The following is a 22,728-nucleotide window of genomic DNA, read 5'->3' on the forward strand; positions in this document are numbered from 1 at the left end:
AAAGCAAAAGGTAACTGTAGATTCAAATAGTTCCAAGAGCTTTGGAAAACTGTGTTTTCCTGTTTTGTTAATATCTATTTAACACAATTGCCTGAGTAACAATTAGGAGAAATGATATCTTTGTTAAAGCCTTAACACACCTCTCTTCACTTACAGCTAAAAATCTATATCTGAGCCCTCCAACAGTTCAACAGTAAAATCAAGGAGACCGGACTTGACACACTTGATCGTTCTAAAATATAAAAAGCAGCAAGGAAATAAGTTAAAGAGGCAAAACTACCTACCTTTTAGAACTTAAAAAAAAAAATCAAAGAAGATAAAAAGTGCCATGGCTGCTTTTTAGGAGAAAGTGTTATTTTTCAAATGGGAAGGGGGAAAAAAGAGCGGATAACTCACTCTGTGCCAGCACATGCACTCCTGGTATTACATAGTTTATCACAGGCCAAAAAAGAAACTTTCTGTGAGAGCTGCTTGTAAAAATATTGGCAGCACATCCCTGTTTAGAAAGCAACTTGATTCAGGGAGCTTACGCTACAAAAAACTATCGTCCTTTTATGACTCCCTTTTAAGTAACCCATAATTAGAAGCTGAAAAATTGTAGTATTGAAACAGTTTGATACTAATCTTTGAAAATTAAAAGACAAAAAAAGAACATATATAGCTGTATGATTGAAGACATAACAGTGTGCACAGATGTGGTTGTGGTTATAAAACATGACATTTTTATAACTATTGCAATCTTTGAAAATAAAGCAATTTTGTCCAATACCCCCAAACATGCATGCATTGCACTTACTGTCTGGTGAAAATGACTCACCCAAAGTTGTTTTTTTTTAACACACTCTTAGTGTCATTCTCTTTCAATGTGCTCTATAGGACATACAATTTTACTTCGGTTTCCTTCCCAGCTCATGGAGAAAAGACATTTTTTTCTCTGATTCTAAACTCTAATTTTGCTTTGTCTGTCTTAGAAACAAGGGCCAGAGTCTGATACCCTCTGATACTCATACTGGGTGGGATACTTTGCGGCACAGAACTTGCAGCTCAGGAGAAAGGAGGGGTAAAGTGGCTTTAAGCCCTGGGAACTGTCCAAGTTACACCAGCCTTTTGGGGCTGACCTAAGTGCAGCACGACTGCCTGGAATCTCTGCAATACTGTGTGCTGTGGTCTCTCCTGCCCCTAGCATATCCGCTTTGTGTGTGTGTTTGTGTGTGTGTGTCGGGGGTGGGGTGGGGGAGAAGGGTTATGGCCATCTTCTACAAGTGTCTGTGCCAAGAGAATCCTTCCATGGCTAGATCTAAAGCTTTTAGAGCCACTTTATGCTTCTTGAGCCTTTTACCCAGTGTGAAAGGGCCAGACTGGCAATGAAACTCTCATCCAACGAGTAGTAACCAGTGTTGTCAACTCTCATAATTTCTATGTGAGTTTGGCCCAGGGCTGGAGGCAGTCAGGGATGTGAGAATCTCCAGCCCTCTTGCAAATGCCAGCTTTTCCTGGGGGAGAAACCCCCTCCGATTGGCTGTCTTCCCCACTGCCCCACCTCTTGGAGAACAGTATAATATTTTTATGAAAAAAAAAAACTTCATAAGTCATTCCATTGAACTCAGTAGGACTACTTCTTGAATAAGGTGCTTCTCCGCACCAGTAAGAACATCAGAATCTGGTCCTGAATGAAAAACATTTAAAAAAAATCAGATCTCATTGAAAAAGTTTCCTCCAAAACTAACAAGTGAATGATTGTGCTGTCTCAGGGTCAGATTCAGCCACGCTTATTCACAGTGAGTGGTAACTTTCAATCTGCTCTACAGGACATAGAAATGTACTTCTGTTTCCCTCCCAGCTCATAGAGAAAAGACATTTTTTCCCTCCGGTTCTAAGCTTTAATTTCTCTCTACCTCATCTCAGAACCAAAGGCCTGTGAGCAGCTCCACTGAAATAATTGAGACTTCCTGCTCAGGTCCCGATTTATCAAAGCACCTAAGCATAGGCAGTATAGCTAATTCCAAAAGTTCAAAAATCATGAGATCCTCTTGTGTTTTCGGTCTGTCTTTTGAATTTTTAACTCCCCTTGCCACTCCCAATGTGTGTGACAATTGATGTGCTTATCTTAAGCACATGCTTAAATCTATTCCTACCCGATAAAACCCTTAACTGTGTGTTTTACTGTAATGGGACCTCAGGACTGCTTAAATGTTTTGCTGAATAGAGATTAAAAAAAACTGCTTAAATGCTTTGCTGAGTTAGGGCTCAAGTGAGGCACTACTCAACATGAGTAAGAGTAGTAAAAATTGGCCCTAAACCTTTTGCTGGTTAAATTTAAATTACATCAATGATATTACTCAATCCACTTTTCCCTTCCCCTTCCCCTCTGCTGCTCACACACAGTATAAAAAAGTAACATTCAGGATAAAATCTGGAGACAGAGATGTTCTGAAAATTCATTTTCTCAGCATGCAAAAGGCTCTGATAGTCCCCATGCCTTCAGCTTTCTGAATCTGGAAGGCTGGCTATCATTCAGCACAAATCTAACCAGTTTGCTTCAGGCTGGTTGACCTTTCCATAGTTAGCAGCAAACAATGTGTTTCCCTTCCAACTTTGCCAAGTGCTCCAGGTAAGTGGGCAGAAAGGTGCTTACTAGCTGCACTTCATACCTTTGATAATTATTTTACAGAACTTTAACATTTATTCCCCATAATTTTTCACTATTATAGAAGACATCTTGGTACACAGAGGAAAGATCCACCTATCACTGTATAAAACACTTGCATGCATATTTAGCAGGGAAAAGTATATTTAAAATATGAGAAATATACTTACTGGAGGTGCTATAAATTTGTAAAGAGAGGAACCCCTCAGAGCTAGAAACTTTGGTGTGTACATTCGGTCCTGAAGGGAGTCTTGTTCCCGTTCTTCTGTCCAGCCCATATAGACTATCTGACGGAAAAATCAATAGTGTTGATGAATTCCACATACATTACATGCTCATCATACACTTTATGCTGATGCCCTTCAAATCCTATTTAACGAAAGATCTTGAACTGGTGACTCAAAATTACATATTTTTAATTCACTTATAATTACATAAACACATAAAGAAAGCCTATTCAAATAGGAAACTGCCAGAACAAACTTTCATTGTACAAACAAAAGTAAAAGGCAGATATATATTCAGCAGATATCAGAGGTTTATCATCCCATAAAAAAATTGCTGGAGTCGTTCTAAATATGCTGAAAATTCAAATTAAAGGACCTTAATGAAACTGAAGTGTAAGAAACTAAGTAACCGTAAAGCTAGAGTAAATATCAAGTAGCGGTTAAAAGCTCTTATTTGTGTAATCCTGGGTGGTGGTTTGTCACCTTCTGTGGAAAGAAGGGATTCGGTATGAGAGAGAAGGCATGCTATTTGTATTTCACAATTTTATAACTTCATCCAATGACCTTAACATAATTTTCAGACATTAATCAAATATCATGGTATTTGGTTGATATTATTTTACCAATCTGACATACAGCTAAACTAAGGGTCAGCAAACTTCCATGATTTACCCCAAACCACACAGCCTGTAACTGACAGAGTTGTAAATTAAAACACAGTAGCAGTATACTTCACTTATCTCTATAAAACAGATTTTCACTATAGTATGAATGAAAAAATACAAGCTAAACCACCCAAATATAATGTATACATATTAAAACTGAAATATTGTAGACACCTCATCAACTGAATGCAGCACAGAATTATTCATGTTGTTAGTATACTATCTACTTTAACTATGTACTCCAGTTCAAAAGTCTTAAGTTAGAAGCAACATGCCCATCTGAAACTTGGAAAGTATAATTATAATTTTAAATAATTGGGTTAAGAAAGGAATGCTACCTAATTTTTACTTTGTTTCAGGGTTTTTCTTTTTGTTGTTAGTTTTTGCTTAGATAATATTATTTCCTCCTGCATAATATATTTGAACATTTTCTAAGAACTGTAACAACTATGAAAGACAGAGATAGACCCAATGGCCTCTCTGCCAAACAAAAAAATAGACCAACTCCCCTTTCACCATCGCCAAAGGCAGAGCAAGGAAAAAGAAGGAACACTGGAGTAACACTGTTATTTCATGGTATAACTACAGCAACACGAACCAGATACAATTTTGTGATTGTCTAATGACAACCTTTGGTTACTGTTTTTATTCAATGGGAGTTACTGGGTGGATCAACCCTTTTGAAACTCAGACCCCTTATTTAGGTGCCTAACATGGATTTAGGAGTCTGCCTTGAGGCACTTTTTGAAAATTTTAGCCTATATTTACACTGTATTCAGAAAGCTGGGGATTCCTTAAAACCACCATCTCCTCTTTGGAAATTGATTCATTAAATTAGAATGTAACTATGCACCCATCTATGGTACGTGAAGACCAAAAGTAGAAGAACCAGAGTATTTCCAGGGTACTGGTATCCATAACTGTGGAGAAACCATGCACAGGGACATCCATGAACACCTGATAAACCAACTTCCAGTGTAAAAAGTAAGATACCACAGAAAATAGACAAATCAATATGTATTTCATATAGAACTGTTAATGGCATAGACCTGTTAATTTTAGAGCAATAAGATTGTATAACTTGTTTCTAACCTAATAAAGCATGGGCTTTTCTCTGTTCAGGGTTCTGATGTATTGCAGATTGAGTAGGGAGATACAAGGGCCCAGTCTGGCCAATGCTTACGCATGAGTAATTTTATACACATTAGTCGTCAATAGGACTACCTACATACAGCAAAATTACTAATGTGAGTAAAATGACTCACCTTCCTGTTTGCACGGTTTGGGCATGACTCAACCTATGATATTTCAGGATCCTGGATGGAGAATGTTCCATTGTTTTTTAAGAGCAGAAACAACATACACAAGTTTATTGCTCCAAAATTAATGGGTCTATATATTAATACCAGCTCTAGGGGTATGTCTACTCAGCAGTTAAACAACCATGGCTGGCCTGTGTCAGCTGACTTGGGCTCCTGGGTCTCAGGCTAAGGGGCTGTTTAAGTATAGTAGCCATTCAAGCTCAGGCTGGAGCCTGAGCTCTTGGACACTCCCCTATCATCGGGTCCCAGAGCCTGGACTCCAGCCCAAGCCTGAATGTCTAAACAGCAATTGCCCCTTAGCCCGAACCCCACAAGTCTGAGTCAGATGACATGGACAGTGTAGACATATCCTATAGGGTTTAAATGTGTTTCTGCTTCATTTTATTGTTGCCAGTGTTCTGCCAGACATCAGACTAAATTATCATTATGGTCCCTTCTGGCCTTAAAATCCATTAACTCAATGGGTCCACTCCAATGAGCAAAATTAAGCATAAAGCCTAAACCTCTTTTGTAGGATTCCAAGGGAAAAGTTACATTGCACATTTTTCCTCAGAAGTGAGAGAGACGATCAGAAGTACAATAAGGCAAGGTTTAAAGAACTATTCCACTGAAAACCCTAATTTATTTCCCTTTATTAATGGTATTTGGGATGTCATTCACAGTGTCAGAAAAATCAGATGTGTGTGTCTGAGATTTCTCAGGAACTCGAGGAGGCAATTGACTTAAATGCCACTACTCAAGTGAGTAAAATTATTCACACATATAAGACTTTGCAAGGTTGGGACAAGAGTTAGCAAAATATTCTTGCTGGTGTCAGATAAATGGCAAAATGATTGTTGATTTCTGGAGATTGATACAGTTGGAAGGAATTAAACTGAATTTAGTAGGTTCTAGCTTTTGATTTGTTTCATTGGAATTGGATACATAGTGAGATACCACTAGACAGGCAAAAGACCTGTTAAGCAAGTCTATCCGAAACAAAGGAATGTGTGTTTTACTCAATTTACATATAAGTAGTAAACAGGGTCCTTAAGACAGCAGGGAGAGGAAATGGAGTAAACAGAACAATTTTCATTTCAGCAAACGTAAGTGGGAGAAAGAGCGTGGAGCTTCCTTCATCACCAGACTCCATGTCACCTTCCTCACTGCTTGAATAAACATTATTTGGAGTGGTAACCTTCAGAAGAAAACAAAGGGGCAGAAACCCCCAAGTTCTCTCTTTCACCCAAGAAGACAAATGCAGTTGTGCCTTTGGGAGGCTGTGGGAAGAAAGGCCATCTGGAATAAAACCATGAACCAAAATTTGCTAGATTAAGTTTTTGACTCTTAGATGAGTGTTTTCATTTTTATTTGCTGGTAACCATTTCTAACGTGATCTCTTATGCTTGAATTCACTTAAAATCCTATCTTCTTTTGGTAATAAACTTGTTTTATTTTTAATCAAAACTAATCCAGTGTTGTGTTTAAACTGATCGGGTTGGTAACTTCAGTTAAAGTAAAAAAAACCCTGTTGAATATTGACTCCTTAAAGGGGCAACAAACCTTAATGTTTCTCTGAACTGTCCAGGAGAGGGCTGGACATTGCAGAACCCATTTTTCGGGAGAAATTTGGGACTGGGTGTGTGTTGAGGTTATCCTGCAAGTAGTAACTGTGGCTGGTGGGAGCCAGAGTAGGGCTGTAGACCAGCTGCTCTGGTCAGAGCTGCTGAATCAGGGTTGTTTAGCACACGGACACTCAGGTTGTGATATGCACGCTGTCAGGCTGTTTGTGAGCTGCCCAAGTTGGGAGCTACATCAGCAATGCACCGTGAGGCATCCAAGTTTACAGGGCAGGTAGTGACATAACCACTCACTGTTATGGATTCCACCCCAAAATGTGACAACCACCTGGCCTGAAGATATTTAATATTTTTGTAGTATGGTAAGTAATTTGTGTTCTGCTGGTAATTTCTCTTTCCCACAACTCTGATTACATTTTATAAAGTTTGTACTTCTACTATTCATCAGCCTAACAGGATAAAGTCACCCGTGCTGTGTGGATGTATTGATATTTTAAATTTGATTACTTCTATACTAAAGCAGCCATGAGATATTTTCCCCTTGACTCTACATCTTAAGAGAAGAGAAGAAGTTAAACTGATTTTGCAGACAATCTCCTTTATTGAGGATTTATTAACAAAAAAGGGCTTTTCTCTTTCAAGCTAAAATACCACCATCAAACCTACAGAGGAACTATTAATCAAAACACTATCAGATTATCAGTAAGTATAATTATAAAATTCCTTTACTGTGATTTAAATGAATGAAACATAGCAATACTGATTCTAAAGAATAGAAGGGTTGACCCAATATTATGAGTGTTTTATTTTTTAAAATTATTTTCTAATACAGTGGCCTCAAGTTCTTATGAATAAATTAGACATGTGAAACTGGAGAAAGCATAGGTGCTGCACGCATTAAGATGATGGGAAAGGGATAAAAATTATCCTGTCTTTCCGGAGATAAAATGGAGTCCATAGCCTTGTGATATTTTAGATTTTGATAAGCATGCTCACTTTGATTCAAAGACAAAATCTTGAACAACAATGGGAAGCTCATTAATTTAAAATGGACAGTTTTTAATTCTGGAGATTGATGGCTCATTTATGCAGTGTGATAAATATAAAGAAAAACTTTAAAACACAAAAGATAAACCAAGGAATTATGTACCATGGCAGGTCCTTCTGATCCTGCACAAGGATCTGCAAGCGTGGACTCCAACACAAAATCTCATTCAATTTAATTGGATTCCACATGGAAAGAAAGAACAATGATTCTGAGTCCCTTTGCAGAACTAGGACCTAAAGATCCTTAGCTGCATACATACAAACACTGAACTCATCATATATCCAATCATATATATGTAGAATATAATTTAAATATCTATCCACTGAGCTGAAGGACTATTGCTTCTAATTCAGCCAATAAAGGGAACTGAGCGGTGCATCAGGCAACTTCATGTGTCATAAGTGGTATGGATACTGCACACCCAAAGAAAAGGAGTGGAGGCTCTAAAGGAATAACGCATGACCAAATGCTATGGACATTTAGACATTTGAATAGCATTTTCATCTTCAAGAAGCAGCAGCTTTGTTTGAGGACTGCCAACCTGCTCAGTCCTGTCACATGGAAAAATGAGAACCAGTCTTATTTCTGATAAACTTCCAACCACAAAGCAATTTTTGCAGCTGTTGTAATTTCCAAAGGCAATAAGTGATGCAAAATTTATTAATTAAGTGCAAGTTGATTCTGCATTAAGGACTCAATATATTATTATGGCTTCTCAGATGAACCATGGACACTTGAAAAAGTCTCTATATCTACATGATAAATGAACCAGAACCCTCCTTTCAGTCAAAAATCCATATACACCCAATTCAAAATGTATTTACAGGATGCAGATGCTGTAGCTGAGCAGGACAATAATTCATAACCTGATAACATGTATTTATTAAATCCACATTTCATATCTTCCCAATATGTTGTTAAAATTATTTACTTACATAGTCTAAAAAGAGTCTCTCTGTCTAATGTATCATTTTCACAGTTTTAACGTGAATGTTTAATGTTACTTTCTAAAGAATGAAAAGATATTAAACTCAAGAAAATTATGACAAAATAATGCTAAATAAAGGTGAACTTGATAATTGAAAATAAAGCAATTCAAAGATCAGGACAGAATTACTGCCACTTTCCCTGGGAGTTCTCAGACTAACAAAATATTATGCGCAGCAGTGGAGTGGGGCAACAGGACAAAGATACAGCCGAGGACAAATGAACACGTTATACAGCAGGAAGGTAGATCTTGATGGCTTGGTGAAGAGCTGTGATAACTGTCGCCCCACTGCTACTGACATTCTTTTCCCAGCTTAGTACTCCCAGAGTTTATCATGGTTTATGGTTAAACAGAAAATTCACCCTAACAAAAAAGCTGGGAAGAAGATTGGAGCCTGGTTCAGCTACAGTCAGTGGCAAAAGCAGCATTGACTTCAATAGGGTCAGGGTTCCCCCACAAGTGAATAACTGTTTTTAAAGATATCAAAAGATTCCATTGTGTCTGGATGTGAGTGAATAAAAGAGCAATAATAAATATGAAGAAAAATATTTTGCTCACATGTTGACATGGAAAAACAAATGCCTAGCAGAGCTGGCCAGGGTTCTGAAGTCTGGCTCATTCAGAAAATCTGTTCCTTGAAGCAGTCTTGCCATTTTAGATCTGTAAATGATTTTCTGTCTTCCTCACTATGCAAACAGGATTATTAAAGACAGGTTCTCTGCACCAGGAACAGAAGGCCAGGTTTACCAATATATAAAAGAGAAAGGCCACACATCCATCTCCATGATCCTTTCTCAGTGATTCTTATGCATTCTATTCTTATTTTTTCTGCTATGGAATGTGGGGTGCCAATAAGGCTAAACTATAAGGAGATTTAATTACCGCTCAAACTACTTGATATTGAAGATCTGTTTGCTTGTAATCCAGTCTGAGGCCTACCTTTTTGGGGGATGCTGATTGAGGAACACATTGGAGAAAATCAGGAAAGGATGAGATTTTTAAATGTTTTACACTCTGGTTTAAGTGGGCTTATGGCCTCAATTACATCGTTAATTTTTGTAATGGCTAATAATTAGAGCTGCTCAGGATTTTTTCCAGCAAAACAGGTAAGTGCTTTGCTGAATCGGTCACAAGGTAAGGTCCACCCGATCTATGAGACTAAGTGAAGTGAATACAATTGCTTTATAGGGATTCTGTTAATTTCTTTTGGGCAGATTCCCATCTTTGTTGTTAAATAACTAATCACCAACTCCAAATGCCCCCTCATATGGAGTCCTTCAGGGATCATATTGAACAACAGCAGCAATGTGTATGCAAAGTCACTAGGAGAATAGATAAGGCAGCATGCCTTGATGTATCCTCAATCTGCAGATACTCAGATCTATCTTACTGTCCTATATGATCATTGTTATTCCATCTCAGTGCTAAAATTCTGCATTGCTTGGTGCATATAACACAGCTGATTGAGTCTCAACATGGATATCACAAAGCTCACAGAGGGGTAAAATTCTTATTTTAATAAAAAAGAATTGCCATTTTGTTCATGTGTGTGGCGGGGAATTACTTTCACAAAGTTGTTGCTTTATGTCATTTTAGAGAATTATTCTTTCATTTCCCCTCACCCCAGAGAATTTTAGGCCTCATTCTTATATAATAGGACTGATTCTTGCAGTAGCTATGATAAGATTCCTTCACATAATAGAGACTCATATGTCTATATTTTCATAGCATTAACTTCACAATTCCAAATAAATACATTGGGAATTGTGCAGCTAAGTCTCCAGAGCTCGTTGCTTTGAAAATGTACATTTATTGGTGTAAATCCCTTGTTTAAATAAGCTTTTTCTCCTTTCAACATTTGTTTAGAATGTTTCACAGAAAACAGAGACCTTCCACAATAGACACGGGTTTATTGCATGTGGGGTGTGTTTGTGTTTGTTTTTAAGATGATGCTTCAAATAGAGCTGGCAATCTTCATCCTTCACTGCTCAACACAGGTGTATTCTTTTCTCGAGTAATCCACTGACAGGAATGCATCAGGTTCTATTAGAATTCATCATGCAAGGTTTTTTATATGTATTTTGTGATGGTCTTCATTATAGTCCCAGGGAATATTTGTATGTGTTTAACCCCTCCCCTCCCCCATATATTTTATCAAAAGCAATTGTTTACTGGACAATTTTGTCTTCAGTTCTAAGCAATATACTAGGTCAGTAATTTATTATGATTGAGATTGTTGTGTTTTCCTGACAAAGCAAAGGAGAATTCTTTCCCCCAGTCCTTGACCTAACAGTGATTTGGCTTATTAAACTCTGCAGACAAGTACTCAAATCAGATAAACATTTAGGCTTCTACAGTACTCTCACTATATGATTCTTAAAACAATCCGTATATGGGACAACCTGGTAAAAACATAAATACAGTGAACAAATTGAGCTGTATCTTTAATCTTGCATGGTGCCATTTTAAACTTAATGGGAAGTATTACAGCCTGCTTTATTGATATTAAAAATCTGACTTGATGTAGGAACTGCTTTGTATGGTAGCACAGACTTAGTGCACTTTAGAGTCTCTCACTCCTTTGCACTCACTTTGCATTGCAATGAGGTATAGCAGATACTTATGTGTGTGGTCAGTGGCATAGAACATAGGTTCTCAAGTGAGGGGACTGCGTCAAACTTTCAAGGGAGGCATGGCTACAGATACCAGAGGTGTGGGGGAGGGTAAAGGACCATACCCCTCCTCCTTTTTAAACAGGGGAATTATGCCCCCCCACACACTTTTGAGAACTTGAATTTGACAGGGGAACAATGAGGAGGGGATGTGCCCCTCCGCCTTGGCCCCTGACAAGCTGGATGGCGAAAGGGCAGACCTCCTTCCATGCTGGCAAGACAGAGCGGGACCAAACCAAATCTGAGTAAGCAGCATTGCCACCTGGCATACGAGGTCACAGCACTGCTCACGTGTAAAGGTAAGAGGTACTGTTATAGTACCACTTGACTTGCATTTTGATTTAAGTAATTTGACTGATATCGCCTGATCCAATGCATTAGCAACACTGGGTGGCAGTATCCTCGCTATTGTAAGGCGGGGTGAGATCAGAGAAAAAAAGAAAAAAAACCCAAGGCTAACATGGGGCGTGATTCAAAAAATGTTGTGAAACCCTGGAATACAATAAAGAAAAAGAAATATGAAAAATAACTAAGACACTAGCACTAAAAGTAATTACTGACATTATGAGAGGTTATCCTTCTCCCCTCCCTACCGTTTTCTCCTAGCCTAATACCCATTTCAACACCTTATGTTTTGGAACCCTCCATGGAAGAGTAGCCCCCTCATACATGAGCTGCTTACTGCTAGATTATTTAATTTTAAATGAACTCATTATTCCCATTACAAGGGGATCAAAGGATTAAATACATTAATGTATTTAATGTACTTGAATTTCCTTGCTGGTAAGAATTTAATTTCCTCTTCACCCTATTATCATAGGTAGCTTGAAAATAGGGGTTATTTTTAAGCATAAAGTAAACTTTTGAAAAAATATGATGGGGATTTAAACTAAAACTAGAAAATAATTTTCAGCTATTTGCACATTAAATTAGGAGGATCTTCCCATTCTTCTCCATGTAACTGAAAAATAGACTTATCATAATATGAAAAAATTGAATCATAATATTTGCTTACTTGCACACAGAAGAATATAATCACAGAGAGAGTAAACATTTTAAGCAGGCAAGAATTACTACACTGAGAACTACAGGTAGTAACCAGCCAGAATGATATCTGCAGTTTATTACTGTACTATGTTTCATAGCTGAGCTCTGTGACACTCCTGCAGTGCATTTCTAGCAACTTCAGATGCAACCTTAGTTCAAAGCTCATTGTGTTTGCTAATTGAAACCCACATTTGTGAAAGGGTCACAAGCATAAACTCAGGTTGTTTCCCATGCCCCTTGGCCTTCTGCCATCCCCTAACAAGTCCAAATGACTTGTACTTCCCTCACTAAATTTCTGGGTGGCCCTCTTTGCACCTTCCTACTTTTCATGTCAAGTACGGTTAGCCATTCCTTTCACATCCATCAAGTAGTTGGGGTAGTGTCTTCTACAAGCTGGGTGCTTAAAGAGGCTACTGGCTACAGAATTTGCCTGCCTATCCGTCCCATAGTGCTCTCACTCCCTGTCTCTATTAATCAAGGAGATGAAGATACCTCAATCCCTCACCCTGGCTGCAGGTTAGTAGCTAGAATTTATTTTCAAAAGAGTCTTTTTCCCCCTCATTTAAGTTTTTAAAGTGCTCACTCATTGCAACAGATTCCTGTGATGACAAAGCCAATTTGAAGACTAATTGGATAACCACATGCATTTGTCAAAATGACAGAATTGAAACAAGAAGTTGTTTTCCCCCTAAGGATTATCAGGTCAATGAACAATTTCATGTAGTTAAAATTCATTACAGTATGAATGTGTTGTTGTTAATACAGGACAGATTAGCGTTGAGGAAGCATGGCTCCCAATGGTAAGGATTCTTCCAAAGGAAAAAAAAATACTTACCATTCCTGATACACATCAGAAAACTCGAATGGAACTTTCTTTGCAGAGCCAAATTTTGATGCAAGCAGCAGGCTTGGACACTGATTTATACTGCCACTTTTTGTCAAAGTAATAGGAGATGGCAGTAAAAAAAAGATTTGGTCTAGTTATGCCTTAAGGATTAATGACTGAATCATTTTTAAATACACCAACTAGAGTGGGCAGTTATCTTATGCACAAATGTGCTGAATGTGTCTTAACACAGCATGAGTTACTTAAAATTCTCTCTGTGTCTGGTCAAAATGGAATTAGAATGCAACATTTGCCTAGTTAATAGCTAAAGAGCCAATTGGTGAAGTTAATATACTTTTTGTTTTCTCTAGAGTGATCTGGCTTCTTCACTTCCATAAACTTCCTTTCTTCTTGTGGAGATTTTTCTTGTTTACTTGTCACATACATCATCTTCATATCAGTTTAACACACCCTTGATCAGGTTAATTAGGCTGCTAGTTTTATCATTGAAGGGATCCCATCCTTCTGCCTTCAAAAGAATTTTACAGCCAACTTGAAGACTGCAAGACATTCTTTGTCATTCTCAACAGAGCAGCTGTCAACATTTTGATAATGAGAGGATCCCCATACATTCTGGCTACAAAAACTTACTGTATATCATAGTGTCATCATCCTCTCTCATTGCTGCTGCACAACTGCAGCCATGGTAAAGTATTTTCTACTGAAAAAAAATCATCTCTGTAAAATAAGGACAGATTTTGAACTGACTGCATGCCCATTTCTCATCTACTGAACTTATTAATGGAGTTAAGTATGGTTGTGAGAAGGTGACAGGGTTCTTGATATTTAATGTAGAACAAGCTTTGTGATTTTCTTGTGGCCTGTCACAGAGTGGCTGGCCACTATAAATTAAGCAGGTCCAGTCCCTCTGAGCCAGAACAGGTATTCCCAGTTTGGCCAGTTAAGAGGATGGGACATCAGGGAGAATCAGAAATGGGGAGACCCGGCGACTCAGAGAAGTCAGTCAGGAAAAGGGTAGGTGAGAACTGCCAGAGACTAAGACTGGAAGAGGTTCCTGGGAAAGGCTGAAAGTAGGAAAGCAGCAAGAGGGGTTTGCCAGCTGACCTACCCAGAGACAGGCCAGAGAGCAGCAGAGGGAATTGCCTGTTGATGCCTCTAAGCTGGAGAACTCAAGCAGAGGGCCAGAGAGGGCTGAAGGCAGAGGACCGGTGAAGAGGCTTACTCGCCCATGTCTCCACACTGGACAGCTGGGTCAGAGGAATGGAGTGGGCTCATGGTCCAGGGGGAGTGATGAATGCTCTTTGGGTGAGGATGGTCTCCCTGCAAAGTGGCTGTGGGGGTTCCTGTTGGGAAGAACAGGGTTGTACAGCACCTGGAAGGGCTGGGGTGGCTGTCCTGACACACAGAGAGGAAAGACCTGACAAAAAAACCAGGTATGGTGGAAGGCACCACTGTGTGGTATGTGGACCATCAAGGGACTACAAGTCTTGGGATTTTAGGGACTATATGCACAGGGGATGACAAATAGTCTATTTGTGGGGACTTATATTTTATAATATGTGTGTAACCCACACACCTCCTGGGTGTGGTGCTATGTCCCATCTAGTGGCAGGAAGAGGGAGAGCGAGAGAGAGAAAGAAAAGAGTCTGCTCTACAGCCTTAGCTAACAGGCATATGGCTTTTAGCTCATGCAGTAGAGGCTCATGCATTTAGCTCCAGAGAGCTCAGGTTCAATCTCGCCTGTCGACGACTGGGGTCTGTCGGTGTTACATTTGTAGTGTGTCTGTAACATAGCAGCTCAGGTAGAGTATTATTATGGCAAAAGAGCCTGGGATCGAGTTACTGGGGACTCAGAAGGAGAGAAACTGAGACAGGTGTGCCAGTTGTGCTGTGGCCTGCTGCAGGAGGGTGCTCCAGGAAGGGCTGCCCTATGACTACACCTCAAAAAAGATAAAAGATATAATAGACAGAAAAATCTGTATCTGAGTAGTATAAAGGTACTCCCCCTTAACTTCAGAAATTGTTTTGATCATGTTTAGTGCTATCCAACCTCAAAGCATTCACAAGTCTTTCCCCCTACATGTACACACTGCAGAATTCTTACTTATATATTTAGTGAAGAGTTGTCCACATTTATCCATATCTTTGTCGCCTTCAAAAAGTTTATTGTAACATGATTTACTTGCTGTATTTAAAAAAATAAAAATAACCATAACAAGCCACAACAGTGTGTTTATAAGTGGATGCCTCGTCGCTCCAAAGCTAACCGATCTGAGCATGCACAAGCTGCACATCCTTTCCTTGGGTCCCAATTTAGGCACTGACCCTGGACCCACTTAAGCACCTGGGTAACTCTGTTCATGAGCAATTCCATAGACTTCAGTGACTTCACATAAGTAAAATTATACATGTGCTTAAATGTTTGCACGATCAGGGCACTGATGCGATTAGCAATGCCTAAGTGTATATAACTGTTCATTTTCAGAACCCAATATTCAAATGTCCATACTCTGGTGAAACCAAAAGCAAATTTCTCTGGAATAATACCATAAACTGCTCCTGAGTGAAGACCATTGGCAAGCCAAATTTTGACTTTTAAACCTCAGGCATTTTAGCTGCAAAGCTGTTAAAGAGGTTGCCATTTTTATGATGTTTAGGAATAAGGGAAATGACCTATTAATACACACTCTGCTGTGGCATATTGCCATAGTTGGGACATCCATTGTAGCAGCCTGTGCATAGACACATAAGACTCTGTAAGCTCAACGAGTTTTAATTTTTTTAAGACAATAAGAGCCCAAATTCACCATTTTTTGAGCTTTGGAATGTATAAATATAATACAAAATTACCCATAGTATTACATTGCAGTGCTGAGGCTGATTCATCTTTTGAAAGAGAAATCAATGTTTGTAAATGAAAGAGGACAAAGTAATCAAGGAATGAAATTTCACTTTCAAGCCTATCAGAGGGAAGTACAAACCATGAATAATAAAAGAAAAAACTGAACACTATAAAACATGTACTTGGCAATGTCACTTTAAATACAACTTGTATCACTGGTACTTTTTTCTGACCCACAAATTATTTGGAAGGCTAAAGGTCAAAATGTTTTTTTACACTCTGAGAAGCTTTTGGGAGCTAAAAATTCTTGGCTAAGGTTACTGAGCCCCTTCCGAAATGCAAATGATGTATAACTGGGGTAAAGTCATGTGGGCTTGATTCACTGCTCACTGAAGTGAATGGGAAGAGTTCTATAGACTCTTCAGTAGGCATGGATCAGATCCTACATACTTCTTTGCACAGAAAACACAAAAAGGTGCCAGAGAGCAGTACTTGTCAGAAAACCACATCTGGGAAGGGAGGGCCGACAAGACCATTTGGTGGTTAGAAGAAAGAAAGCTATACAATGAATATGATACAGGCCTACTGGATAGGAATTAATTTCTTAAACCATAAGCTTTTTAAACCACACAAATATCTAAGAAAGGAAATATTACACATTATTGTATCAGGTAAAAAGGCCCTTTGAGGAAGAGGTTCATTCTCAAAAGTGTGTATAATGAATCAAATATAGTTTGAATGAATCCATTTCATAGTTACCCAGAAGGTTCAATGGCTTCCAGAGACAATTTACCAATAAATAATTTGTTAAAACAAACCACAAATCACTACAATACAAACCTCTTCTAGAATCAGGAACACAGAGCCAGATGTTTAAAGGAATTTTGGTGTTGCTCTGCTCATCTTTGCAAGGCCTAACTGACTTAGGAGCCTTCCTGCTGAAATCTGTACATACATTTGAGGATCTGGGTCCTAAGTGCCTAAGCCACTTTTGAAAATGAGATTTAGACTCCTAAGTCAGTTAGGCATTGCAAGACTGAGTGGAGTAATGCCTAATTACCTTTTAAAATCTGGGCCATATTAACACTGGACTATATCTGGGTGTAACTGATTTAACAAAGTCAGCAGTCCTCTTGCTATACAAAGTATAATGGAAATCTCTGTAGAATTATCTCATTGAAGTTAAATTTTACAGGCATCAATTCCTTCCACCAAGTGCATATAACCATCTTCCAGACAGGTTTGCTAAGAGAGTGACATATTGAAGAGGTTAGGTCCTATTGATGAATTACTGCAGTAACAGTTTGCAGCCACAAAGTATTACCCATAAACTATAAAAAACTTAGCCAGATGTGAAGATATTCTTTGCATCTCTAAATTCTCTACAGTATGTTCTCATTCCACTACCATCACTGATGCCACAATAAAAATATGGCATTATCATAAACTGGCAAGATAAAAATGTAATAGCCAAAACAGTCACACATTACTGTACTGAGGTATTCAGTTTTAAAAATAATTTATGGTATTCTACTTAAGCATGATTGCTAACTAGGAAATACAATGTACCTTTCTTGATCTTAAAAATTCTTAGTGTGTTTCACTTAACAGTAATTACACATTACAACCAAATCTATTACTTCTATATCCAGGAGTTGCTGATCTGTCACAGCTTCATTATCCACCCTGAGGCACGCCGAACACTTAGCCAATATTCTTTTGAGTTAAAGTACATTTCAAAGACTTCTGGGAATAAATTCTCATCAGCAAGAGGGACAGAAGACATTACTGCACTGGGAAGCAGGATGCGGTGGCAGCAATTCCTGGCGAGAGCTCACTAACCTCGAACACATCAGCCGAGCCGTCTTCTTCCAGTGCACAATTTTGATCTAAATGAAGAAGTTGTAGCTTTGGACAAAATTTTAAAAAGTAAGCAAGTGCATTTGATAATGGAAAGTGAATTTGATGAAATGAGAGAAAAGTGTATAGTATTAAAAAAATCACAAAGCAGTGATGCCACAGTTTGGCATTACTAATGATTACTATTATTGGTATCCACTGTATAATGCAGATTAGGTGAAACAGAGGTCACAGCTTTCAATTGTTCACCTTTTGTGAAAGTGAACTATGTTGGAAGAAAACAATTGAAGAAGGCAATAGTATAACCTCACCCAAACATCTGGAGGGAAAGATATTAGAGAGACAAATATAAAACCCTAATAGGCCTGAAAAGCTATATAATGCCCTTATCCCAAGCTTGTAACAGACACTGAATTTAACAGATAAAAAAATCTCATACTAATGAAAATATGCACTATTATAATCATAGCATACTTCATTCTTGGTCACACACACATAATCTCTAATTACGGGAGAATATTATCAAAGATATAATTTTAGGACCCTCTACTATTGCTATTTAAATGGGAGAGCTCTCAGTGTACAAGAAGATTCATAATTCCAAAGCCATTATGATCATCTAGTCTGATCTCCTCTATAACACAGGCCATAGAACTTTCCCAAAATAAAAACCTAGAGTTTATCTTTTAGAAAAACATCGAATCTTGATTTAAAAATGGTAAGTGCTTGGTAAATATTTCCAGTGGTCAGTTACTCTCACTATTAAAATGTATGCTTTCTTTCCACTCTGAACTTGTCTAGCTGCAACTTCTAGCCATTGGATTGTGTTATACCTTTCTCTTCTAGATTGAAGAGCTTATTATTAAATATTTGTTCCCCTTGTAGATACTGACGGTCTGATCAAATCACTCCTTTAACCTTCTTTTTGCTAAACTAACTAGACTGAGATATTTGAATTTCTCTCTACAAGACATGTTTTCTAATCCGTTAATCATTCTCGTTACTCTTCTCTGAACCCTTTTCAATTTATCACTATCCTCCTGAATTGTGGACACCAGAAATGGACAACGTATTCTAATAGTGGTTGAAAAAATGCCAAATACAAAGGTAGAGTGTTCTCTAATCCTACTTGAAATTCCTCTGTTTATGCATCCCAGAATTGTATCAGCTCTTTTATCCACATCATCATATTGGGAGCTCATGTTCAGCTGTCCTCCACAACTCCTAAAACTTTTTCAGAGTCACTGCTTCCCAGGATAGAGTCCCCCGCTCCTGTAAGAACATTCTTTGTTCCTAGATATATACATTTAGCCATATTAAAAACACATATTGCTTTCTTGCACCCAATTTACCAAGTGATCCAGATTGCTCTGAACCAGTGACCTGTTCTCTTCATTATTTACCATTCCCTCAATTTTTGTGTCATCTACAAACTTTACCAGTGATGATTTTGTTTTATCGGTGACTGATAAAAATGTTAAACAGCATAGGGGCAAGAACCAAACCCTGCAGGACCCCACTGGAAACACACCACACAGCATCGGTCATGATTCCCCATTTACAGTTTCATTAAGATCTATTGGTTACTTTTAATCCACTGAATATGGAGCAATGCATAAATACTGCAGGTAAAGGTATTGAATCCTCAGAATGCAGATATAGTGTATGAAATCTATTGATATGGACACAGCAGCAAAATGAGGACAGACACATGCATGGAATTAAGTGGCAGGCAACAACTTTAACACAAAGGAGGGGAGGTACCCGCCCATCACCCTACTTTCCTACACCAGGCATTTAACTGGTTCCACTGTGGAGGTTACAGGGCTCCTTACCATATAACCCATAATGTGGGGTAGGCTCACCTCAGCCTGCCCCCACAGGACTCAGCGTTCCCTGAGTCCTAGCATCTTCCCCACCATGAGGGGGATACAGGATGCAGGAGGGTGGGAACCTCAAGCGCCACCAGGTCTCAACCTATCACATGAGCCCAAGGCCCACCAGCAAAATCCCAGGACTTTTACCTCTGGGAGTTGTTCATTTCATTCTTTTAATTGTGATGGAAACCAGCCAGACATTGCAGCTAACAAACACTATCACTCAAGCACCTCAGGTAGGTACTAAACACGGTCCTACACAACCCACTTTGGCTTGAAGGTGCTGCCAAGAAGCCAAAAAATGCACTCGGCTAATTGGCCCATGGAGGGGGGCGGGAATCCTTCCTGACCCACAAACCAGGTGCCTAATTCTAGTGAAAGAGGGGCTGGGGCTCAAGCAACTTTTTTTTTTTTTTTTTTTTTTTTTACATTCATGACTGACGTGGTGATCCCAGAGGTGCTGGGGCTATGAACGGCCAAGCCTAGAGGTGTCAGAGCTTAGCCCTGGCAAGCCCTGGTACAAATTAAGTACTGGGTGGCCAGCTACACCTGCAGCATCTGTTCGGCCAGGTTCCCATTCTTAGTTCGGATGAGTAGTATGGGCTGATGAAACAGAGCCAAAGGAGGCTCCACATGGCCCCTGCCCTGGGCTAAATTCTAGGAGCTGGGGAATGCTGGCCAGTTAGCACCCTTCTCCCCTGTGCGGTCCGTGGGTGTCAGAGACTCCTGGGGTGGGGGGAGCTACTATTGTCCCAGCGTGAGTGTCTCCCTTTCTTGCCACTGGGACTATCCCCCTTTCACTGCTGATCCCAGCAAGTTCCCCCACATGTTGATGCAGGTGGGTGGCATTGTCCTGAATTTCCATTCAAGCAGCTTACAATAAAGTTTGCAAATTATAGAAACACTGAGTACTTCTAGTTCCTGGTGCAGGAGTGCCTGGTGCTGGAGGTGGACTGCCACATGCTACGGGATATCACAAAACAAATAAGATTAGAAGAAAACACTGCTATTCAAGCTTATGAAATAATCAATATGTTTCAATGAATCCTACTGTCTATATTTAGGTTTCTTTCATACTCCTTAACCTGCCCCACAGATAGTTTCTCACCCTATTGAAGTATTTCATAAGCCACAGAGACTTGCTATCACAGGCTGTGAAGACCTTCTTTTAGAGAATCAGTCAGGGTGAAGAGAGAAAAACTATTATGGCTTATTAACAATATTGCCCCGTAGAATATTCAGCTCCCATCGCAATTAAATGGAGAAACTATTATTAGCCATTCTTTTTAGGACTTTGAGCTGAGCATTTTCGTTATATGACAATAGCTTGGAGAAATACAATGAATCCAGTTCTATAAAAATAAATTAAACATATTTGTCGACTGTACTTTCAGAAAATGAAACTAAAAATGTATCTCACCAACTGCAAGGAAGGAATGTTATTCAGTAATGTCTGCCTTACTGAGTTGGAGCAAAGAAATCATGAAACAACGTACCTAAAACATTTCTTTGGTGGTTAAAAACACCGCAATGTCTGTCATCTATCTTAAACTTATTATAGCTTATTAACCAAATATGGTACTGTTGATGATTATATTATAAATCTATTTTTCTATGACACTTATATCACCAAACCCAGAAAGTCAGATTTCTTAAAATAATCTAGATAATTTAAGAATCACAACCAATTTATTTTAAATTGTGCAGTAGGTCAACTCTTCTCTTTCAGACTTCCATTGTGGAAGATACTCTGATAGAGCTCTTCCTATGTACCACTACCAGCTAAAGTATTTTAGGGATATGAATGAGTGGAATGCCACCACCACCAGTCTGAGCCTCCACATATGCAAGCACTGGAACATGAAGGACTGATCCCACCATTGCTTCTCCATCACGAATGGGGAAAATGCTGAAGGCGTCCTTGCATTGAACTTTTTCAAATCTCTCTGACTGTTCTCCACTGCCTTTGAAGTCCCACCTTGAATTTGTTATATTTATTTTCATTAAAAACCTCAGCTTTGCCTTGAGCATGAGACAAAAATTATCCTTAACAGCATCAGAGTCCATTGCAATCATATCTAATCAGATTTTTTTGAAAAATGCACAGGGTTTCATCATTAAAGCCACAATTTGGATTTCCTAGTCTGATTTTTATGTTCTAAATGCATGTCACTAGGAGACAGTCTGGCAATAGGATTTAAAAATAAATGCCTCAATCTTTTGAGGAGTGGGGTATTCTATGTGTTGTAAAATAGCATGGGCTTCATAAATCTTTGCCCAAGAATATATAAACCAAATGTTCTTCTGTGTGCTAAACCTATACAACATATTTATTGCTCGGTAAATGACATTCCTGTTACAGTCTCTGTTACTAGCAGTAACTGCTTGAAAGGACAAAAAGTTTTATGTAACACATTATGAATTGAGAGTGACTTTTCAAAAAAAATCTTTTACATAGTATTTGTTTAGCTAGTCTATTATTTTTAATTTCAGTTCCACTTGGGATATCTTTACTAATTATTGCCTCTCAGCTTTGTTTTGTTCTGCAGTTACTCCATAAACCAACATTACAATAAGCATTTCTACTGCCTACCATATTACTTTAGGAATCATATACTCATAGGCATAGCTTGACTGTTATATATGGAGGGGGGCTAGTGCTGGGTGGGGGACAGGAGCCCCAACCGCCGCTGCTGCATAGACCTAAGCCCAGGAGCTGCAGCCACTCTGGCACAGGCTGCCACAGCTGGACTTGATGGTGTCACTCAATGCTGCTGCCTTCCTGCTGGGGCTATTGCTGCTGCCAAGGGGATGCTGCATGCCAGGCTCCCGCTTTCCCTCACCACACGGACACACACAGCAACGTGGGCTCCACCGGCACCGCCAATCCAGCCAGCACCCCGAGCGGCTGTGGGGGGAGGAGGAGGAAGTCGGGGGGCTGCTGCAGCACCGAGCCTTGCCCCCCTGACCACGGCGTCCCCCTGACCATAGCACCCCTGCATAAGGCCAGCCCTGTTGTGGGAGGGGGGTGGCAATGCCTCCACCCCAAAAAACCCCTACACTCATGCAGGGTTAAGACTGCCTTCAGCCTGAACTTTAACTTTTTCTGCCTTTGGCCTGCCTAACT

General features: G+C 39.2%; 1 protein-coding gene across 3 annotated transcripts in view; it reads right to left on the reverse strand.

Annotated features, from left to right (window-relative positions):
* Positions 1 to 22,728, reverse strand: part of SNTG1 (syntrophin gamma 1) — an 814,219-nt gene that overhangs the window by 77,622 nt on the left and 713,869 nt on the right. For all 3 annotated transcript variants that reach the window (XM_074944402.1, XM_074944401.1, XM_074944403.1), the window contains one exon: positions 2,818 to 2,934. In XM_074944402.1, coding sequence (XP_074800503.1) covers positions 2,818 to 2,934 — 117 coding nt within the window. The remainder of the gene's footprint in view (positions 1 to 2,817; positions 2,935 to 22,728) is intronic.

Source organism: Natator depressus, chromosome 2 (genome assembly GCF_965152275.1).
Source record: "Natator depressus isolate rNatDep1 chromosome 2, rNatDep2.hap1, whole genome shotgun sequence".
Classification (NCBI taxonomy): domain Eukaryota; kingdom Metazoa; phylum Chordata; order Testudines; family Cheloniidae; genus Natator; species Natator depressus.